The sequence below is a fragment of the Vitis riparia genome, chromosome 18 (genome assembly GCF_004353265.1).
Source record: "Vitis riparia cultivar Riparia Gloire de Montpellier isolate 1030 chromosome 18, EGFV_Vit.rip_1.0, whole genome shotgun sequence".
Taxonomy (NCBI): domain Eukaryota; kingdom Viridiplantae; phylum Streptophyta; class Magnoliopsida; order Vitales; family Vitaceae; genus Vitis; species Vitis riparia.
Genome location: NC_048448.1, coordinates 12,756,852 through 12,773,050, shown reverse-complemented (window position 1 = coordinate 12,773,050; position 16,199 = coordinate 12,756,852). Strand labels below are relative to the sequence as shown.

Below are 16,199 nucleotides of genomic sequence, written 5' to 3'. Positions count from 1 at the left end.
AAAGGAAATCATGGACCATCCATGTTCAGATGGGGGTCCTGGAAGCAATAGGATCGGATGTACCAAATTTAATGAAGGATGTACCAAACGTTCCAAAGTGCGTTCCGATGTGGGGATTGGTCCCCAATCACTTTTTTATGGGTTCTAAAATGAAATCATGGACCATCCAAATTTAATGAAGGATATATCAAATTTTGTGAAGGATTTACCATGGATGGTCCATGATTTCATTTTGCAACTCATAAGGAAGTGATTGGGGCCCGATCCCCACTTCAGAACATACTTTGGAATGCTTGATACATCCTTCACAAAATTTGGTACATCCTTCATTAAATTTGGTACATCCGATCCTATTGTTTTTGGGACCCCCATATGAACATAGATGGTCCATGATTTCATTTTGGAACCCATAAGGAAGTGATTGGGGGTCGATCCCCATCTCGGAACACACTTTGGAACCTTTGGTACATCATTCACAAAATTTGGTACATCCTTCATTAAATTTGGTACATCCGATCTTATTACTTCTGGGTCCCCCATCTGAACATGGATGATCTATGATTTCATTTTGGAACCCATAAGAAAGTGATTGAGGGTCGATCCCTACCTTAAAACTCAGTTTTGTACGCTTGGTACATCCTTCACAAAGTTTGATACATCCTTCATTAAATTTGGTACATTCGATCCTATTGCTTCTGAGTCTCTCACCTGAACATGGATGGTCCATGATTTCATTTTGGAAGCCATAAGGAAGTGATTGTGGGCCGATCCCCACCTCGGAACGCACTTTGGAACGCTTGGTACATCCTTCACAAAATTTGGTACATCCTTTATTAAATTTGATACATCTAATCCTATTATTTTCAGGTCCCTCATCTGAACATGGATGGTACATGATTTCATTTTGGAACCCATAAGGAAGTGATTGAGGGTCGATCCCCACCTCATAACGCACTTTGGAACCCTTGGTACATCATTCACAAAATTTGGTACATTCTTCCTTGAATTTGGTACATTCGATCCTATTACTTATGGGACCACCATCGGAACATAGATGGTCCATGATTTTATTTTGGAACCCATAAGGAAGTGATTGGGGGCTGATCCCCACTTCGAACGTACTTTGGAACGCTTGATACATCCTTCACAAAATTTGGTACATCCTTCATTAAATTTGGTACATCCGATCCTATTGTTTTCAGGTCCCCTATCTAAACGTGAATGTACATGATTTTATTTTGGAATCCATAAGGAAGTGATTGAGGGTCGATCCCCACCTCGGAACGCACTTTGGAACCCTTGGTACATCATTCACAAAATTTGGTACATCCTTCATTAAATTTGGTACATCCGATCCTATTGTTTTCGGGACCTCTATTTGAACATGGATGGTCCATGATTTCATTTTGGAACCCATAAGGAAGTGATTGGGGGCCAATCCCCACCTCGGAACGCACTTTGGAACCCTTGATACATCCTTTACAAAATTTGGTACATTTTTCATTAAATTTGGTATATCCGATCCTATTGTTTCCGAGTCCCTCATTTGAACATGGATGGTACATGATTTCATTTTGGAACCCATAAGGAAGTGATTGAGGTTCGATCCCCACCTCAGAATGTACTTTGGAACCCTTGGTACATTCTTCACAAAATTTGGTACATCCTTCATTAAATTTTGTACATTCGATCCTATTGCTTTCGGGACCCCCATCTGAACATTGATGATCCATGATTTCATTTTGGAACCCATAAGTAAGTGATTGGGGGTTGATCCTCACCTTAGAACACACTTTGGAACCCTTGGTACATCTTTCATTAAATTTAATACATCCGATCCTATTGTTTCTGGGACCCCCATTTGAACATGGATGGTCCATGATTTCATTTTGGAACCCATAAGGAAGTTGTTGGGGCCCGATCCCCACCTCGAAACACACTTTGGAATCCTTGGTATGTCATTCACAAAATTTGGTACATCATTCATTAAATTTGGTACATTCGATCCTATTGTTTCCAAGTCCCTTATCTGAACATGGATGGTACATGATTTCATTTTGGAACCCATAAAAAAGTGATTGGAGGCCGATCCCCACCTCGGAATGCACTTTGGAACCCTTGGTACATTCTTCACAAAATTTGGTACATCCTTCATAATGTACCAAATTTTGTGAAGGATTTACCAAATTTTGTAAAGGATGTACCATTTGGTAAAAAATGTACCAATGTTGCCAAAATCTGTTATGAGGTGGGGAACGATCTTCAATAACTTCCCGAGGGTCTCCAAAGGAAGAAATGGATTATGGAAATGGATATAAGTGTCCCGTTAGCTCAAAGATTGGATGTATCAAATTTTCTCAATGATGTACCTAGGGTTCCAAAGTCCATTTCGAAGTATGGAACGATTTCCAATCACTTCCCAAAGATCCCTAAAGGAATAAACGGACCATGGGTAATAAAATAGAGGTTTCAATAGCTTAAGGATTGTATGTACCAAATATTTTTAAGGATGTACCAAATTTTGTAAAGGATGTACCAAGAGTGCCAAGGATCGTTTCAATGTGGGGAATGACCTTCAATCACTACCTAAGGGTCCTAAAAAAATAATATGGACCATGGGAAGATAGATAGGGGTCTCGATAGGCCGATGATTGGATGTACCAAACCAAATTTCCTTAAGGATGTACCTAGGGTTCCAAAGTTCGTTTCGGAGTAGAGAACGACCTCTAATTACTTCCTAAAGATCCCTACGGAAATAAACGAACCACGGGTAATAATATAGAGTTCCTGGTAGCTCATGGATTTGATGTACAAAATTGTTTTAAGGATGTGCCAAATTTTATGAAATATGAACCAAATTGTCTTTAGGATGTACCTTGGGTTCCAATGTCCGTTTTAGAGCGGGGAATAACTTCTAATTCATTCTCAAGGGTCCCTAATGGAACATATGAACCATGAAAATGAAAATAGGGGGTCTTGGTTTCTCTAAGAATGGATATACCTAGGATTCCAAAGTTCTTTTTGGGGTGGATAAAGACATCCAATTACTTATTGAGGGTCCCAAAGGAATATATACACCATGAAAAGTATGATAGTGTTTCCGGTTCTTCTAAGCATTAATTTACCTATTTTTTTAAGGATGTATCTATTTTTTTTATGAAATTAATATAAAAGTTTAAATATAATTTTTTTATGAAAAATATATTTTCTTTTATATTTTATTTTAATTAAAAATTAAAGATTTTAACAAAAAAAAAAGTTAAATCCACGATCAATTTAGAATCATAAGAAAAATGATAAAAGTACCATCGCTTATTGTGATTTTGATATAATAAATTTAAAATGAAAATTAAAAGAAAAATAATGTAAATAATAAAATAGTATTACAATGATATTTTTACTTTTACATGTGATAGAATTTACAAAATAAATAAATCTTTTGTTTAGTATTAATATAAAAAATCTTATATCATAAACTTCTAAATAATAAAATGGAAAATTTAAATTTAAACCTTAATTTATAAAATGTATTATTATAATTAATATTTAAAATCATTATTATTTGTGGGATAATATTTTCATTTTTGTCCATTATATATTTTGTTTTTTTTAAAATTTTTATATTAATTATTTATTATATATATTATCATTTTAAGTTTAATATGTCAAAAAAATAATTAAAATCAATAAATATAGAGAAATTAGAGACTAAAAATAAATTAAAATTAAAGAAGTTTTATGTGAAAATACACGAGCATATTAAAAAGAATCTAAAGGAAAAAGAGAAAAATAATAATAAAAACTATAATAGGTGATAATGGATTATGATGGCAGGAGAGGAAAAAAAAAAGGGATCATGACATGTGGTCAGAGAGATATATTGATGTGAGAGAAATAATAAAAATAAATTACACATATACTTGTCAAGGTGGTATTAAATTGGTGTGTATTTTATCCTTTACATTTGAAGGTAATTGTGGAACAAATTTGAAAGCACTATTAGAGACTATTTTTTCCCATTTTACACCAAAATTAAAAAGGAAAAAGCAAAGTTTTAAAATCTCATATTTTTTGTAGTTAGTGTATGGTTACATGATTTCCTCTTTATTTTTTGGAGACTTATTGAACCAACAACCTTAAAATAGTTTCTTTAAATGGAAACTTCCCTAGTTCACACTCATCTTGATACCTTTAAAATCGGTCTCTTTATTGAGATGTTCTTCAAGAGATGATAAAAAAGTGTTTTTTTCTATAATTGATGTTGTGAACATGGAACATGTTTTGACTAACTTAAAACATAAGGATAACTCTGGGTTTTTGCCTAGGGACACCATTAATATACAAAGTAGCTAAGGACATTGGGGATGCATTGAATAAAAATATCTTCAAGAAAATACAAGAACATGTCAAAATTTATTTTAATATATAATTTAAAATAAAAATATTAAAATATATTTTTTAGATGATTTTAATATGGTATATATATATATATATATATATCATATAAAAATTTTAAAATATATATAAAATTATAAAAAAAAAATTTGTTAGAGCTCCCTTTCAAACATATGAAAAATTACTTTTTAAAAATACTATTATAAATATTAAATTTAATGAAAGTAAATTACTTTCAACAATGTCACTAAAATGTTATATTATTAATAATAAAAAATAAAACTAAGAATAAAAATTTAACTTTTTCAATTATAAAATATAAAAACAAAAATAAATTAAAAAAAGTAAAAAGATATGACTAAAACTATATGTTTATTATCTTTTTCCTTCCTATATTTTTTTTTATGAAAAGGAAAATGGAAAAATATTATAAAATAAATATAAAAGGAAATTAAAGATGAACAAAGAAATGTGAAACTTGGATTTTTTTTTTAATCACTCATAATTTAAAAGTAATTTATATATATATTTTAATCGGCGAGGATCCGAGGCCCTAAAAACGAGTAGTACAGGATTTTGCCGAGCGTTTGCTACTCGTTTGTTCTCGATTCTCACCGTTCTCATTTGAGTTTTGCTGAGTGCTTCAATTTCCTATACTGTCGCGTGTATGTTAGACGGACTCAAACCCTAGCACAAGAACTGTACACAGAACACTAGAAGGCCAATCAATGGCGTTCAGATCGAGAGAGATGATGAAGAAGATCGTGAAAAAAATGGGAGACAGCAAATTGGAGGAATCGCTGAAGAAATATGTTCCGGACAGCAAGGTGGTGATGGGTAGAGCCAAGCGTGGAATCTATGCTGGTCGCCACATCCAGTTCGGCAACAGCGTCAGCGAAGACGGCGGTAACAAGTTAGTCCCTCTCATTCTCCTTTTATTTCAATTAGTAGCTCAATACACTGATTTTTTAGGTTTTATTTTTTATTTTTTGGAATTTGCCTATGTTTGGTTGCTGATAAAACTGAAGATCTCGAAAAACATCAGTCTATATTCTGCCTCTTTAATTGAGTGAAGGTGAAAATCGTGGATGTTTTTATTGCCTCTGGATATTGTGATCTGTATGGGATGATGAAATGCTGAATGAGGAAATTTTTACTTCGGATTTTGGTTTTAGTAGAAATTAGTGGATTTTTGGTTTTGTGCTGATTGGTGCACAGAGTATAGAAATTGAGTGTGAAATGCTGCTTTACGAAGCTTGAAACCGGGAAATGAGGGGCTTTTGTTCTCAAATGGAGATGCTATGAGTAGGATTATTATTCGACCATGCATAAAATGATGTAGGTTCAATAATTTGGAGCGGCAAGGGTTCCTTCTAAAGGGTGCTTTGGACGTGGTTAGCTGTGTAGATTTCTGTTAAGCAAAAGCAGGAGATTCCATATCCGTGATATCTCATTTCTTGTAACTGCTTTTTTAATAGTCTATTATTTGGACAGCTTGAGAAGATTGTTTTTATGGAGGCATTCATTCTTAAAATTCTCTGCTTGTCCAGTAAGATTATTATTTTTTTGATAGGTAAAAAAGTATACATATTAAAAGGAGGCATCAAAAGAGCGACCCAAATTGTACAGGAAAAACCAAGAAAAAACGAAGAGCTACAAAAAACAAGAGGGGCTACCAAAAACACCACCTGTCCATAATGACAATCAAAGAAGCTAATTAGAGACTAAAGATCATCTTCTATAAAATCTTAGTCCATAGTTATGTTCCTTTCCTTCCAAACTGTCCAAAAGAAGCATAGGGGTGCTACTCTCCAAGCCTTCTTATGCTTTTTGCCCACGAAAGAACCATGCTCTACTTGTCCAGTAACATTATGACACTTCTCGTCTTCATTAGAGGTTGCCCAAATCCTGAAATGGTTGATGGTTCCCATGCCCCTCCATGTGCTCCCCAAATGGTGTCTGCTGGCTTTATTGTTGACACTTTTGACAATCACCAGAATTGTTTTAATTCGCTATGTGCAGTCTTTCCCTGGCATTTCTTAATGATCACTTCAACATCATTTGCTCCTTGTCAGATGTTGGGCCATTCCTAGTATCCCTAATGTCCTCAAAAACAGTAAAACAATATCCTTGGATGCTTTATAGCATTGGTGGTGATGGGCATTGTCTGGGGTTTGTAGATATATGAGCCAGAGGTTGGTGGTTCATGGTAGGAAAGTCTTGGTGAATTAGGGGTTGTGGTATGACCAGCACTCTCTTTGCCACTCTGCTCATTTATAGTTCCATTCATCATTCACAATCTCAGCCATCTTAACTGTGAATGCATATTATCAGGTCCAATAATGCCTATATGAGGTTTCTATATTGTGTGTCACTAGGGTTGTGGTATGCACATAAACATAGAGATGACAAAAGATAATTCATCTGTATGTTTATGTGCATGATATGGTTCTTCAGAACTTTGTCATGTATCACTTGGTAGCTTGTGCAGAAGGAAATTTTCCTTGGATTGCCTAATTCATTGGAAATGAATTCTAGCATGGACATATCCTTACTGCTCGGATGAGGCATTGATAACATCATAACTATTTTTTACTTTTTCTCAGTTTTTCTGGGCAAACTTGTAGATGTATTATCCAAGAGCTTGTAGAGTTGGTGCTTGATTTCTGTATGTAATTGGTTTTTTGTACAAGTTGATTAATCTTATTGGTCAGCCTGGGTTTTTTTACCACAAGTTGCTATATTATGATTGTTATCTCATTAATCACATGGTTCATTTAGATTGTTCTGATGATGATCGCAACCTTCCATGCCATGGTTCAAGATATATTGTTCTTTTTCCCTTTCAGATTATATGACATGATTTATTTGGATCAAATGCTAAATTTGGAAGCTTAACACAAATGTTCTAGATAGACTGAGAACATTACATGATATAAAAAGAGGGAAGAAAAGAAACCATAAATTCAGTTTAAAACACCATTATTTAATCTTAGGATCATCTTGTTTGATGAGTTAACTGACTGAAACATCAAATTACTGATAGGAAATGACTTCAATTGAAACAAGAAGAACTTAGGTTCTGGAGAAGAGAGGAAATGGGGAGGATTGGAAAAGTGATTGAAAATGAAATGCTGGGGCTCATTCTTAATTGGCACTCAGCTAAGTTTTGTGTGACATTATATTGTTGGCTCCATGATACTATGAGTGTCATTTGATTTGGGCCAATACCAGGTAAGTATTAGATGATAACCATTGGTTGTGTAATTTTGTGCATTGTGGTTAACTTGGATGGGACCTTTACAACTACAGTAGCAATGGCAGTCTTTTCCTCATCCATTTATGTCTCTTGTGATTCTGCCAGCATTTCCACGCCCACCTTCCCCCCCCCTCCAAAACACACACAAATGTGTTTCATAAAACAAGAAAGACAGAGTACATCATGCTCATCATTTTTTTTTTTGTTTAATGGTGGTAAATAGGACAAGGAGGAGTTGGAAGCCAAATGTCCAGGAGAAGCGGCTCTTCAGTTACATCCTAGACCGCCACATTCGAGTTAAGGTCACTACGCATGCACTCAGATGCATAGACAAAGCAGGTGGGATTGATGAATACCTGTTGAAGACGCCTTACCACAAGATGGACACAGAAATGGGCCTCTTCTGGAAAGCAAAGATCGAGAAGATGTACGAAGAACTTGGGGAGATGGATGTAGTTTTCTTCTCACCTGAGGATGAAGTAAAATTTGAACAGGGCTTTAAAGAACTGAAACTAGCTGAGAGAGCAGCTCGCAGAGAAGCCAGAAGACAGATATATGGTGGGTCTGGCAAACAGGTGCAGCTTGAGGAAGGAGGTGCAGACATTCAAGAAACCAATGAGGTCACAGCAAGAGTTCTGGAAGGGAGCTCACATGTTGATGCTCCTGAGCAGTTGGTCGCAAACACTTGAGTTGGTGCTTGTCACCAGGGAGGGACGTTGGCATTTCTATTAGAAGTAACTGCAGTTTTAGGATTTTTAGTTTTGGCTCTAATCTCAACAATTTTTGGCCCGAGATCCAGAAGGTTTTTTTTTTTTTTTTTTTATCTTACATGTATTGCATGATATCCTATGTCATCCATTCCAGCTGCTTGTTGGATAACAAACCATTGGATTACCGTGGTTTGATGATGAGCCCTAGCGGTAAGCTATTCACTTTGGCACAGGTAACAATGGCTGAAAATCAGCAGAATAAGTAAGGGTTGGACAGCCTTTCATGGAACTGAGAACATAGGATTGAAACTAAATCCATTCTGTTCTTGCTTCATGTTGTTTGAAGCACGACCTCTGTTCTGTCTGATTCTTTTGTTCAATTCCTAATTCATAGAACAATTAGGATTAAAGGTTCTAATAGCTTTTAAGGTCCTTGCTTCACCATTTTCTGCCATAAACTGCACCATTTATCTCAAATAGGGTAATGGAAATTTTCTGGTTTTTCTCCTTTCAAGAATAAAATGAATAATTTTCTTTATTCTGATTGATTATTAAGTAAATGTTGAAAATTTTTAAATTATATTTTTCATTGCCAGCAAAACCTAATAAGATGGCAATTGGTTTTGGTTTTAATCATAAAGGTAAGCTAAAATCTTGATTTTTTAAAAGGGTAATTTTGATATCATGAAAATATATTTTGCGTGAAAAATAAAAAATAAAAAATTCTTACTTATAATCTATAAATTCTTATCACACATGATGACTTTTGGCTTAATTGCCATTTCAAAAAGAGCTTTAGGCTAGTTTGGTTTTTGGAAAATTTGAGAAAAAATGTGAGGGAAAGAAAATAAAGAGGGAAGATGGTGGAGAAGAAAAAATAGATCATTTTTGGTACTTTCTGATAACCAAATGTAACTTCAAGATTTTTTCCTTTTTTCTTAACTTCATTTTTGGTCTGTTGACTTTTAGCAATAAATTAGACATCATTTTAACAAATTTGAGAGCACATTTATTTTCCTTTATAATGAATGATTGGGTTTAGTTATCTCTAAAAAATAACCCGAACAATATACTTTGCCGTGAGGATCAGTCACACTATCGATTAACACCTATAAGAAATGAAAAGTAAATTGAATAACTGAAATCAAATTATCAATCAATATTTTTCCATATCCAGATTGTTGAGTAAATCCGAATTAATTTCTAGTTCAGACAAGTAAATTGAATAATTGAAATCATATAATCCATTAATATTTTTTAATTATCCAGAATGTTAAAGTAAATCCGATTTAATTATGAATTCAGGTAACTTTTTGAACTTAAACCACACGTCTTTATTAAAAAAAATCGAAATTCTTAGAAATTTCCGAACTATTGAAAGTTTGAAACTTGATGGATGACCCGAAGTCTTGCCATCGAGTCTTTCCTCGGGTCCTCCACAATACTGGTTCCTCCACGTCAAAGAGGAAAACGTTTTCCAATAGAAGTAAGCCACCTGTCTCGAAAAGAAAGCGGAGCCGTCAGATCATACACGCTGGAAACATTAAGCCAATCGGAGGAGTTATCTCGGACTGCAGCGACGTGGCAACCCTGTTCTTTCTTCTTAATAATAATCTAGTCATATAAATTAAGAGCAGTACTGAAGCCTTAATCCATCATCCTTCGGTGAGGCGATCATTTTACAGAGCGAAGCTACAAGAAATCGTTGAGAGAGCAATGAGGAAGTGGACGATCCCTTCCGCTCTGCTTTTGCTATGCCTTCTCTGCCTTCTTCCAGATCAAGGTATGCAATGTTACTCGCTATCAATGTCTTCTCCAAATTTTAGGGTTTCCCGGACAATGAAATTAGGTTTATGTTCGATCAAGGGTTTTTTTTTTTCCAGATATTTGGAGGTTTAGTGAGTGCAGTTTGTGATGGATCTTGTTGTACTGTTGTGTGTTTTTCTTGTTTGTGGATCTTTAATCTTGTCTTTCGGATCTTGCATTGCGCTGTTAGCCGATCTATTTTACCTTGCATTTCTCTTCGGAAAATGAGGGTGAAGAAATGAAGGTCGATGAAAATTGTTAGCCTTTACTTCTCCAAAACAGTGAGCAAAAAGAAAAGCGAATGCTAGAAATATTATTTAATGCATTTGTTCTCTTTATTCGTGAAACATCGTTGCCTTCATATATGATTTAGGTCGAGATTTGAGTTTCCTGTATGTGGTGTGTTGATTTACATTACTAATATGTTGATATTTGATAATTTTTGTTTTGTTCTGAATTCACTGGTCGTGATCTTGGCTTCTTTAGGGCGGAAGATACACGCCAATGCAGAAGCTGATTCTGAAGAGTTGGTGAATCCACCAAAGGTTGAAGAGAAAATTGGAGCTGTTCCAAATGGTTTATCCACTGATTCTGATGTCGCAAAGAGGTTTTTACTTTTCTAGTGAATCATTTTTTTTCTTCCGTTTGTTTTTGTTTTACATATCTCAAGTGCTTTTCTGTTTTGATTTAGGGAAGCTGAGTCTATCTCCAAAAGAAATCTCCGTGCCAATGCGGAGAAGTTTGAGTTTCAGGCTGAGGTGTCTCGGCTCATGGATATCATTATCAACTCTCTTTATAGCAACAAAGACATTTTCTTAAGGGAGTTGATCTCCAATGCTTCTGATGTAAGTATTATTTTGTATTATTTTGTTTGTTTCTAGGAACTTTCTTTCTGAGGCTGTTACTTAATGGTAATTCTGCTTGATTTCAGGCACTGGATAAGATTAGGTTCCTTTCCCTCACAGATAAGGAGATTTTAGGTGAAGGTGATACTGCAAAGCTTGATATCCAGGTTAGTTAATATTACTGTTGTAAAAATTTTGTATTTTCTTGTTTATAATTTTTCTGACAGTTTGAATTCTTATAATATGATAAAATGCAGATTAAATTAGACAAGGAAAAGAAAATCCTGTCAATTCGTGATAGAGGTATAGGTATGACAAAGGATGATTTAATCAAGAACTTAGGAACAATCGCAAAATCTGGAACGTCAGGTATCTTTATTTTGCAATGTCTAATATCTTGTTCTGAAATGAATTCTGAAGTTTGGGGTTTAATGAATCATTGAATATTAATTTAAATTTTCTTTTATATAGCTTTTGTGGAGAAAATGCAAACCAGTGGGGATCTTAATCTCATTGGACAATTTGGAGTTGGGTTCTACTCTGTATATCTTGTTGCAGACTATGTTGAAGTCATTAGCAAACACAATGATGACAAACAGTGAGCCTCTTGAAGATTTTTTTTTTTTTTTTTTTTTGTGAACCAGAGGTTTATGAAATGGATTGATGATCATTCAAATTTCCATTCAGGTATGTATGGGAGTCTAAAGCTGATGGAGCTTTTGCAATTTCTGAGGATGTTTGGAATGAACCACTTGGACGTGGAACTGAGATCAGATTGCATCTCAGAGAAGAAGCTGGGGAATACTTGGAGGAGGCCAAATTAAAGGTATGCATATTTAAGTCTTTGATTGGTAAATGAATTTTGGTTGTATCACGCTTGATCCTCGATGCTTTGGCATACATTTGCTGCGCTGGTTTTTTATGATACATATTGTTGCAATGTTGAAAGGGAGACTATCATGCACTTATCCGCATATGGAAAACACTGATGCATCATTTACCTTACATTGATTATCTGCTGCTTGAGTGAACAACATTTCTTGATGTTGGTGGGCTCTCCTCACATGAATATGGAATTGCTCTTGCCATTTTAGAATTGATCTAATTTCCAATTTGGGTCATTCAATATTGAAGTTTATCTTCCCTCTTTCCGCCCTGGTGGGTAATTAGGTACCATTATGGTTGTTAGAAAAGCCTAAAGAGTGCAGAAGTTTATGAACTTTTAATGCATTTAAGGATTTTTATCTTCTAGTTAATGATATTTTTTCATTGACTGATAATCAGTCTGAGATATGACTCTTTTCTCTCCTTTAGTGTTTGTCTCAGATTTGTTTTGTTAAATGTTGCAAACTTGAAAATTTATGGTTGGATTATGATTAATCTTTTTTATTACATATTATTAAAAATTGAATGTAACAAGCTCAGTTATTAATTTGTTTAAATTTGTTCTGTTAATTGTTGTGCTTTTTAAGCCTCTGTTGCTTAGAAGCTCTTGATTTTACATGTATCAGATTTACTGGAAGCTAAAGCTGCTAAACAGTCCATTTCTGAATTGTTGACATAATCAGAGAGTTACTTTTTGCTTTTTATTTTTCCAATGAATATGGGAGCATTCTTGTGCTGTAAATATCTGGTTTAGGTTTTTAATTTTGCTACCTTGATAATTGTAGGAGTTGGTGAAAAGATATTCTGAATTCATCAACTTTCCCATATACCTCTGGGCAAGCAAAGAGGTTGATGTAGAGGTACCTGCAGATGAAGATGAGTCAAGTGATGAAGAAGAAACATGTAATTGTCAATTTTAAAATTTTTAATTTTAATTTAAATTTTTTTTTAGCGATGTTATGAAAATCTCATGCTTTCAAAATTGCATATAATCTCATCACCTTTTCCTGGTCTCCTTCTGATTATTTCAACTGCTGCAACAGCTGACAGCAGCTCTTCTGAGGAAGAAGTGGAAGATGAAGATGATGCTGAGAAAAAACCCAAATCAAAAACAGTGAAGGAAACCACTTATGAGTGGGAGCTTTTGAATGATGTGAAGGCTATATGGTTACGGAATCCAAAGGAGGTGACGGAGGAAGAGTACACAAAATTCTACCAGTCTCTAGCTAAGGCAAATTCCAATTCCCTTGGTTTCATTACATTTCAAAATACTCTGATTGTTTTTTTTGGCTTCCCAAGTATCACTCTCTCCATCAGTTGGATAACATATTTTATCTTGTTCAACAGGATTTTAGTGAAGAGAAGCCTCTATCATGGAGTCACTTCACCGCTGAAGGTGATGTGGAGTTCAAGGCTGTTTTGTTTGTGCCTCCTAAGGCTCCTCAGGATCTATATGAGAGTTACTATAACACCAAGAAATCCAACTTGAAGTTGTATGTTAGACGTGTATTCATTTCTGAAGAATTTGATGAGCTTTTGCCTAAGTATCTGAACTTTTTGAAGGTAATAAATCAATTTATAAATTCCTATTGGGTTCTTGTAAACTGGAGAATTTATGAATTAGGTTTAGAAGTGATTCTAAATGGGTGATGTTTTGAGCAGGGTCTTGTAGATTCCGACACGTTACCTCTTAATGTTTCACGAGAAATGCTTCAACAACACAGCAGTTTGAAAACAATTAAGAAGAAGCTTATCCGCAAGGCCCTTGATATGATTCGTAAGATCGCCGATGAGGATCCTGATGAGTCTAATGATAAAGACAAGAAAGGTATGGTGTCGTTAATGTCACAATCTTGTTTCTAACTTCCAGTAAATATTTTTTTCCCAGAAGCAATTTGCTTTTAAATTTTAATTGATTGCTGCCTATCTTGCAATGGATTCTAGTAACTGTTGCTGCTCTCTCATTTCTCTTGCCATCTTTATTGATGTTGAATTCCAATATATTGCAGATGTTGAAAAGTCCAGTGATGATGATGAGAAGAAAGGTCAGTATGCAAAGTTCTGGAATGAGTTTGGCAAGTCCATAAAACTTGGTATTATTGAAGATGCATCCAACAGAAACCGCTTGGCCAAGCTTCTCAGATTTGAAAGGTATTTTTTTTTTTTTTTTTGCATTCAGCATATTCTGTTTTAGTTTTCTAGCTGTTCTTTGATTCACTTGCATCTCCCTGAACGTGCTTTATTTGGTATTTTGCTCTATTTTTACAGCACAAAGTCAGGTGGCAAATTGGCTTCACTTGATCAATATATCTCAAGAATGAAACCAGGACAGAAGGATATCTTCTACATCACCGGTAACAGCAAGGAGCAGTTGGAGAAGTCTCCATTCCTTGAGAGGCTTACAAAGAAGAATTATGAGGTATGATTGGAAAAGATAACTACTTGCTTTTCAACCGTCCTTGATTAGTCTGGTCTTATTCTTTTCCTAAGGTACTATCCTTGGTTTTTAACTTCTTGTTTTCTTTCTGAATCATTCTATTGCAGGTTATTTTCTTTACTGACCCAGTGGATGAGTACCTGATGCAATACCTGATGGACTATGAAGACAAAAAATTCCAGAATGTGTCAAAGGAGGGCCTGAAACTTGGGAAGGACTCAAAAGATAAGGATCTTAAAGAGTCATTCAAAGATCTGACTAAATGGTGGAAGAGTGCTCTTGCCAGTGAGAATGTTGATGATGTGAAAATAAGCAACCGTCTGGCTGACACCCCTTGTGTGGTTGTTACATCAAAATATGGATGGAGTGCAAACATGGAGAGAATCATGCAATCACAGACTCTTTCAGATGCCAGCAAGCAAGCATATATGCGTGGCAAGAGGGTGCTTGAGATAAACCCAAGGCATCCGATCATCAAGGAGCTTCAGGAAAGAGTAGTTAAGGACAGTGAGGTATGTTTTAGAGACTTTTTTGTCATTCACTTAATTGTCTATGCATTTCTTAGAAGTATACACCTGGTTATGTAGGAGCATGGCACACTTAAAATGTATCTTTATGAATACATGATGCACAGTCAATGAAAAAAGTTGTTTCAATCTCATGCATCTTTCTAATATATTGATCTTTGTCCACATTTGGTTGTTATTTATAATAACTGGAAAGTTATGTTCTTTATTTGGTTGGTGTATCATGAAATTCTGATATTTTACCTTGGTCTGAACTATGTTCTTATCCTCTTGATGCTTAGAATGGTTAATAATGTGATATTTTCAATAGCAAGGTAGAATAAATCTGTCTTAATACTTTCTAGGGAGAAACTTGAGATGCACAGGGTGGTTTTGGGTCTTTTACTAGGTTTTGGATTTGGATCAATGAAGGTGGTGGATTCATTGAGTGCCTTCTTATTTTTCTAATGTTAGGATATTGGAAAAAGAATTTAATTGTGACTGTTCTTAGGCTTTGTAAATGATGACTTGCATCATTGTTCTTCTGCATGCTATGGTGTATAGCAGAGTCCTATATGCATTACTTAAAAAAACTAATTGAACATGCAATATATCTTTAGTCTGCTACTCACAACGACTTACTTGCCTTCCCTTCAGGATGAGGGCGTAAAGAAAACAGCACAGCTCATGTACCAAACAGCACTCATGGAGAGTGGTTTCCTGCTCAGTGACCCCAAGCATTTTGCCTCTAATATCTATGATTCAGTGAAGTCAAGCCTAAACATCAGCCCTGATGCAGCAGTGGAAGAGGAAGATGAAGCAGAGGAGGCTGAGGCTGAGGCTGAGGCAGAATCGAAAGAAGCTTCCACTTCCAAGGGTGATGATGCTGCTGCTGATGCAGACACACTCAAGGATGAGTTGTAGATAGCTTGAATGATGGATGGCACTTCCACCTCTTGTGAGAGGGGTTTCTGTAATCGAGTCGAATGAGAGAATCTGAGACATAAATGTTGCATTTAGGTTTGTGTTTTGTGGGGTCCGGTGAGGATGCTAAATTATAGGATCAATGTAAACATAGTTGACAAGAATTTTGCCTCTAGCATTTAGTTCAACGGAAGGTGCAGACAAGTGGCTGCCGTCTTTGTTTTTCTTTCTATGCAAAATAGTCTTGTTCCTCAATTTTCTCATTTCATTCTACTCTTAAATGCCTAAAGAAATAGCTTCAAATGATATTACACTTTCTGGTGCAAATGAAGAAGGAAATTGGACTCAAGCCTCTTTTGTTGGAAATTGGAAACCCATCAGAACAAAAAATGGAAATTCGTTTAGTATGCCTTACTTCCATAAACGAATACT

The 16,199-nt window shown here is 35.2% G+C and overlaps 2 protein-coding genes across 2 annotated transcripts; both read left to right on the top strand.

Annotated features, from left to right (window-relative positions):
• Positions 1-4,960: 4,960 nt before the first annotated feature.
• On the top strand, positions 4,961-8,724 carry LOC117905952 (54S ribosomal protein L24, mitochondrial). Its single transcript, XM_034818845.1, has 2 exons — positions 4,961-5,308; positions 7,878-8,724. The coding sequence occupies exons 1-2, from the start codon at positions 5,124-5,126 to the stop codon at positions 8,341-8,343; spliced, it is 651 nt and encodes a 216-aa protein (XP_034674736.1). The 5' UTR covers positions 4,961-5,123; the 3' UTR covers positions 8,344-8,724.
• Positions 8,725-10,009: 1,285 nt separating this feature from the next.
• Positions 10,010-16,033, top strand: LOC117906696 (endoplasmin homolog). Its single transcript, XM_034819838.1, has 15 exons — positions 10,010-10,147; positions 10,657-10,777; positions 10,862-11,015; positions 11,102-11,182; positions 11,273-11,384; positions 11,487-11,613; positions 11,703-11,841; positions 12,686-12,803; positions 12,944-13,131; positions 13,248-13,463; positions 13,563-13,728; positions 13,910-14,051; positions 14,169-14,319; positions 14,445-14,849; positions 15,501-16,033. Exons 1-15 carry the CDS (start codon positions 10,081-10,083, stop codon positions 15,765-15,767), a joined length of 2,454 nt encoding a protein of 817 aa, XP_034675729.1. The 5' UTR covers positions 10,010-10,080; the 3' UTR covers positions 15,768-16,033.
• The last annotated feature ends 166 nt before the right edge of the window (positions 16,034-16,199 follow it).

What these genes read in the sequence shown, in the direction of transcription:
- LOC117906696 (XM_034819838.1), top strand. Translation starts at nt 10,081, where the DNA reads ATGAGGAAGTGGACGATCCCTTCCGCTCTGCTTTTGCTATGCCTTCTC. An exon ending in TCTACCAGTCTCTAGCTAAG is followed by an intron (nt 13,132 to 13,247) that starts GCAAATTCCAAT and finishes CTTGTTCAACAG; the next exon opens with GATTTTAGTGAAGAGAAGCC. An exon ending in GAGTAGTTAAGGACAGTGAG is followed by an intron (nt 14,850 to 15,500) that starts GTATGTTTTAGA and finishes CCTTCCCTTCAG; the next exon opens with GATGAGGGCGTAAAGAAAAC.
- LOC117905952 (XM_034818845.1), top strand. Translation starts at nt 5,124, where the DNA reads ATGGCGTTCAGATCGAGAGAGATGATGAAGAAGATCGTGAAAAAAATG. An exon ending in AGCGAAGACGGCGGTAACAA is followed by an intron (nt 5,309 to 7,877) that starts GTTAGTCCCTCT and finishes GGTGGTAAATAG; the next exon opens with GACAAGGAGGAGTTGGAAGC.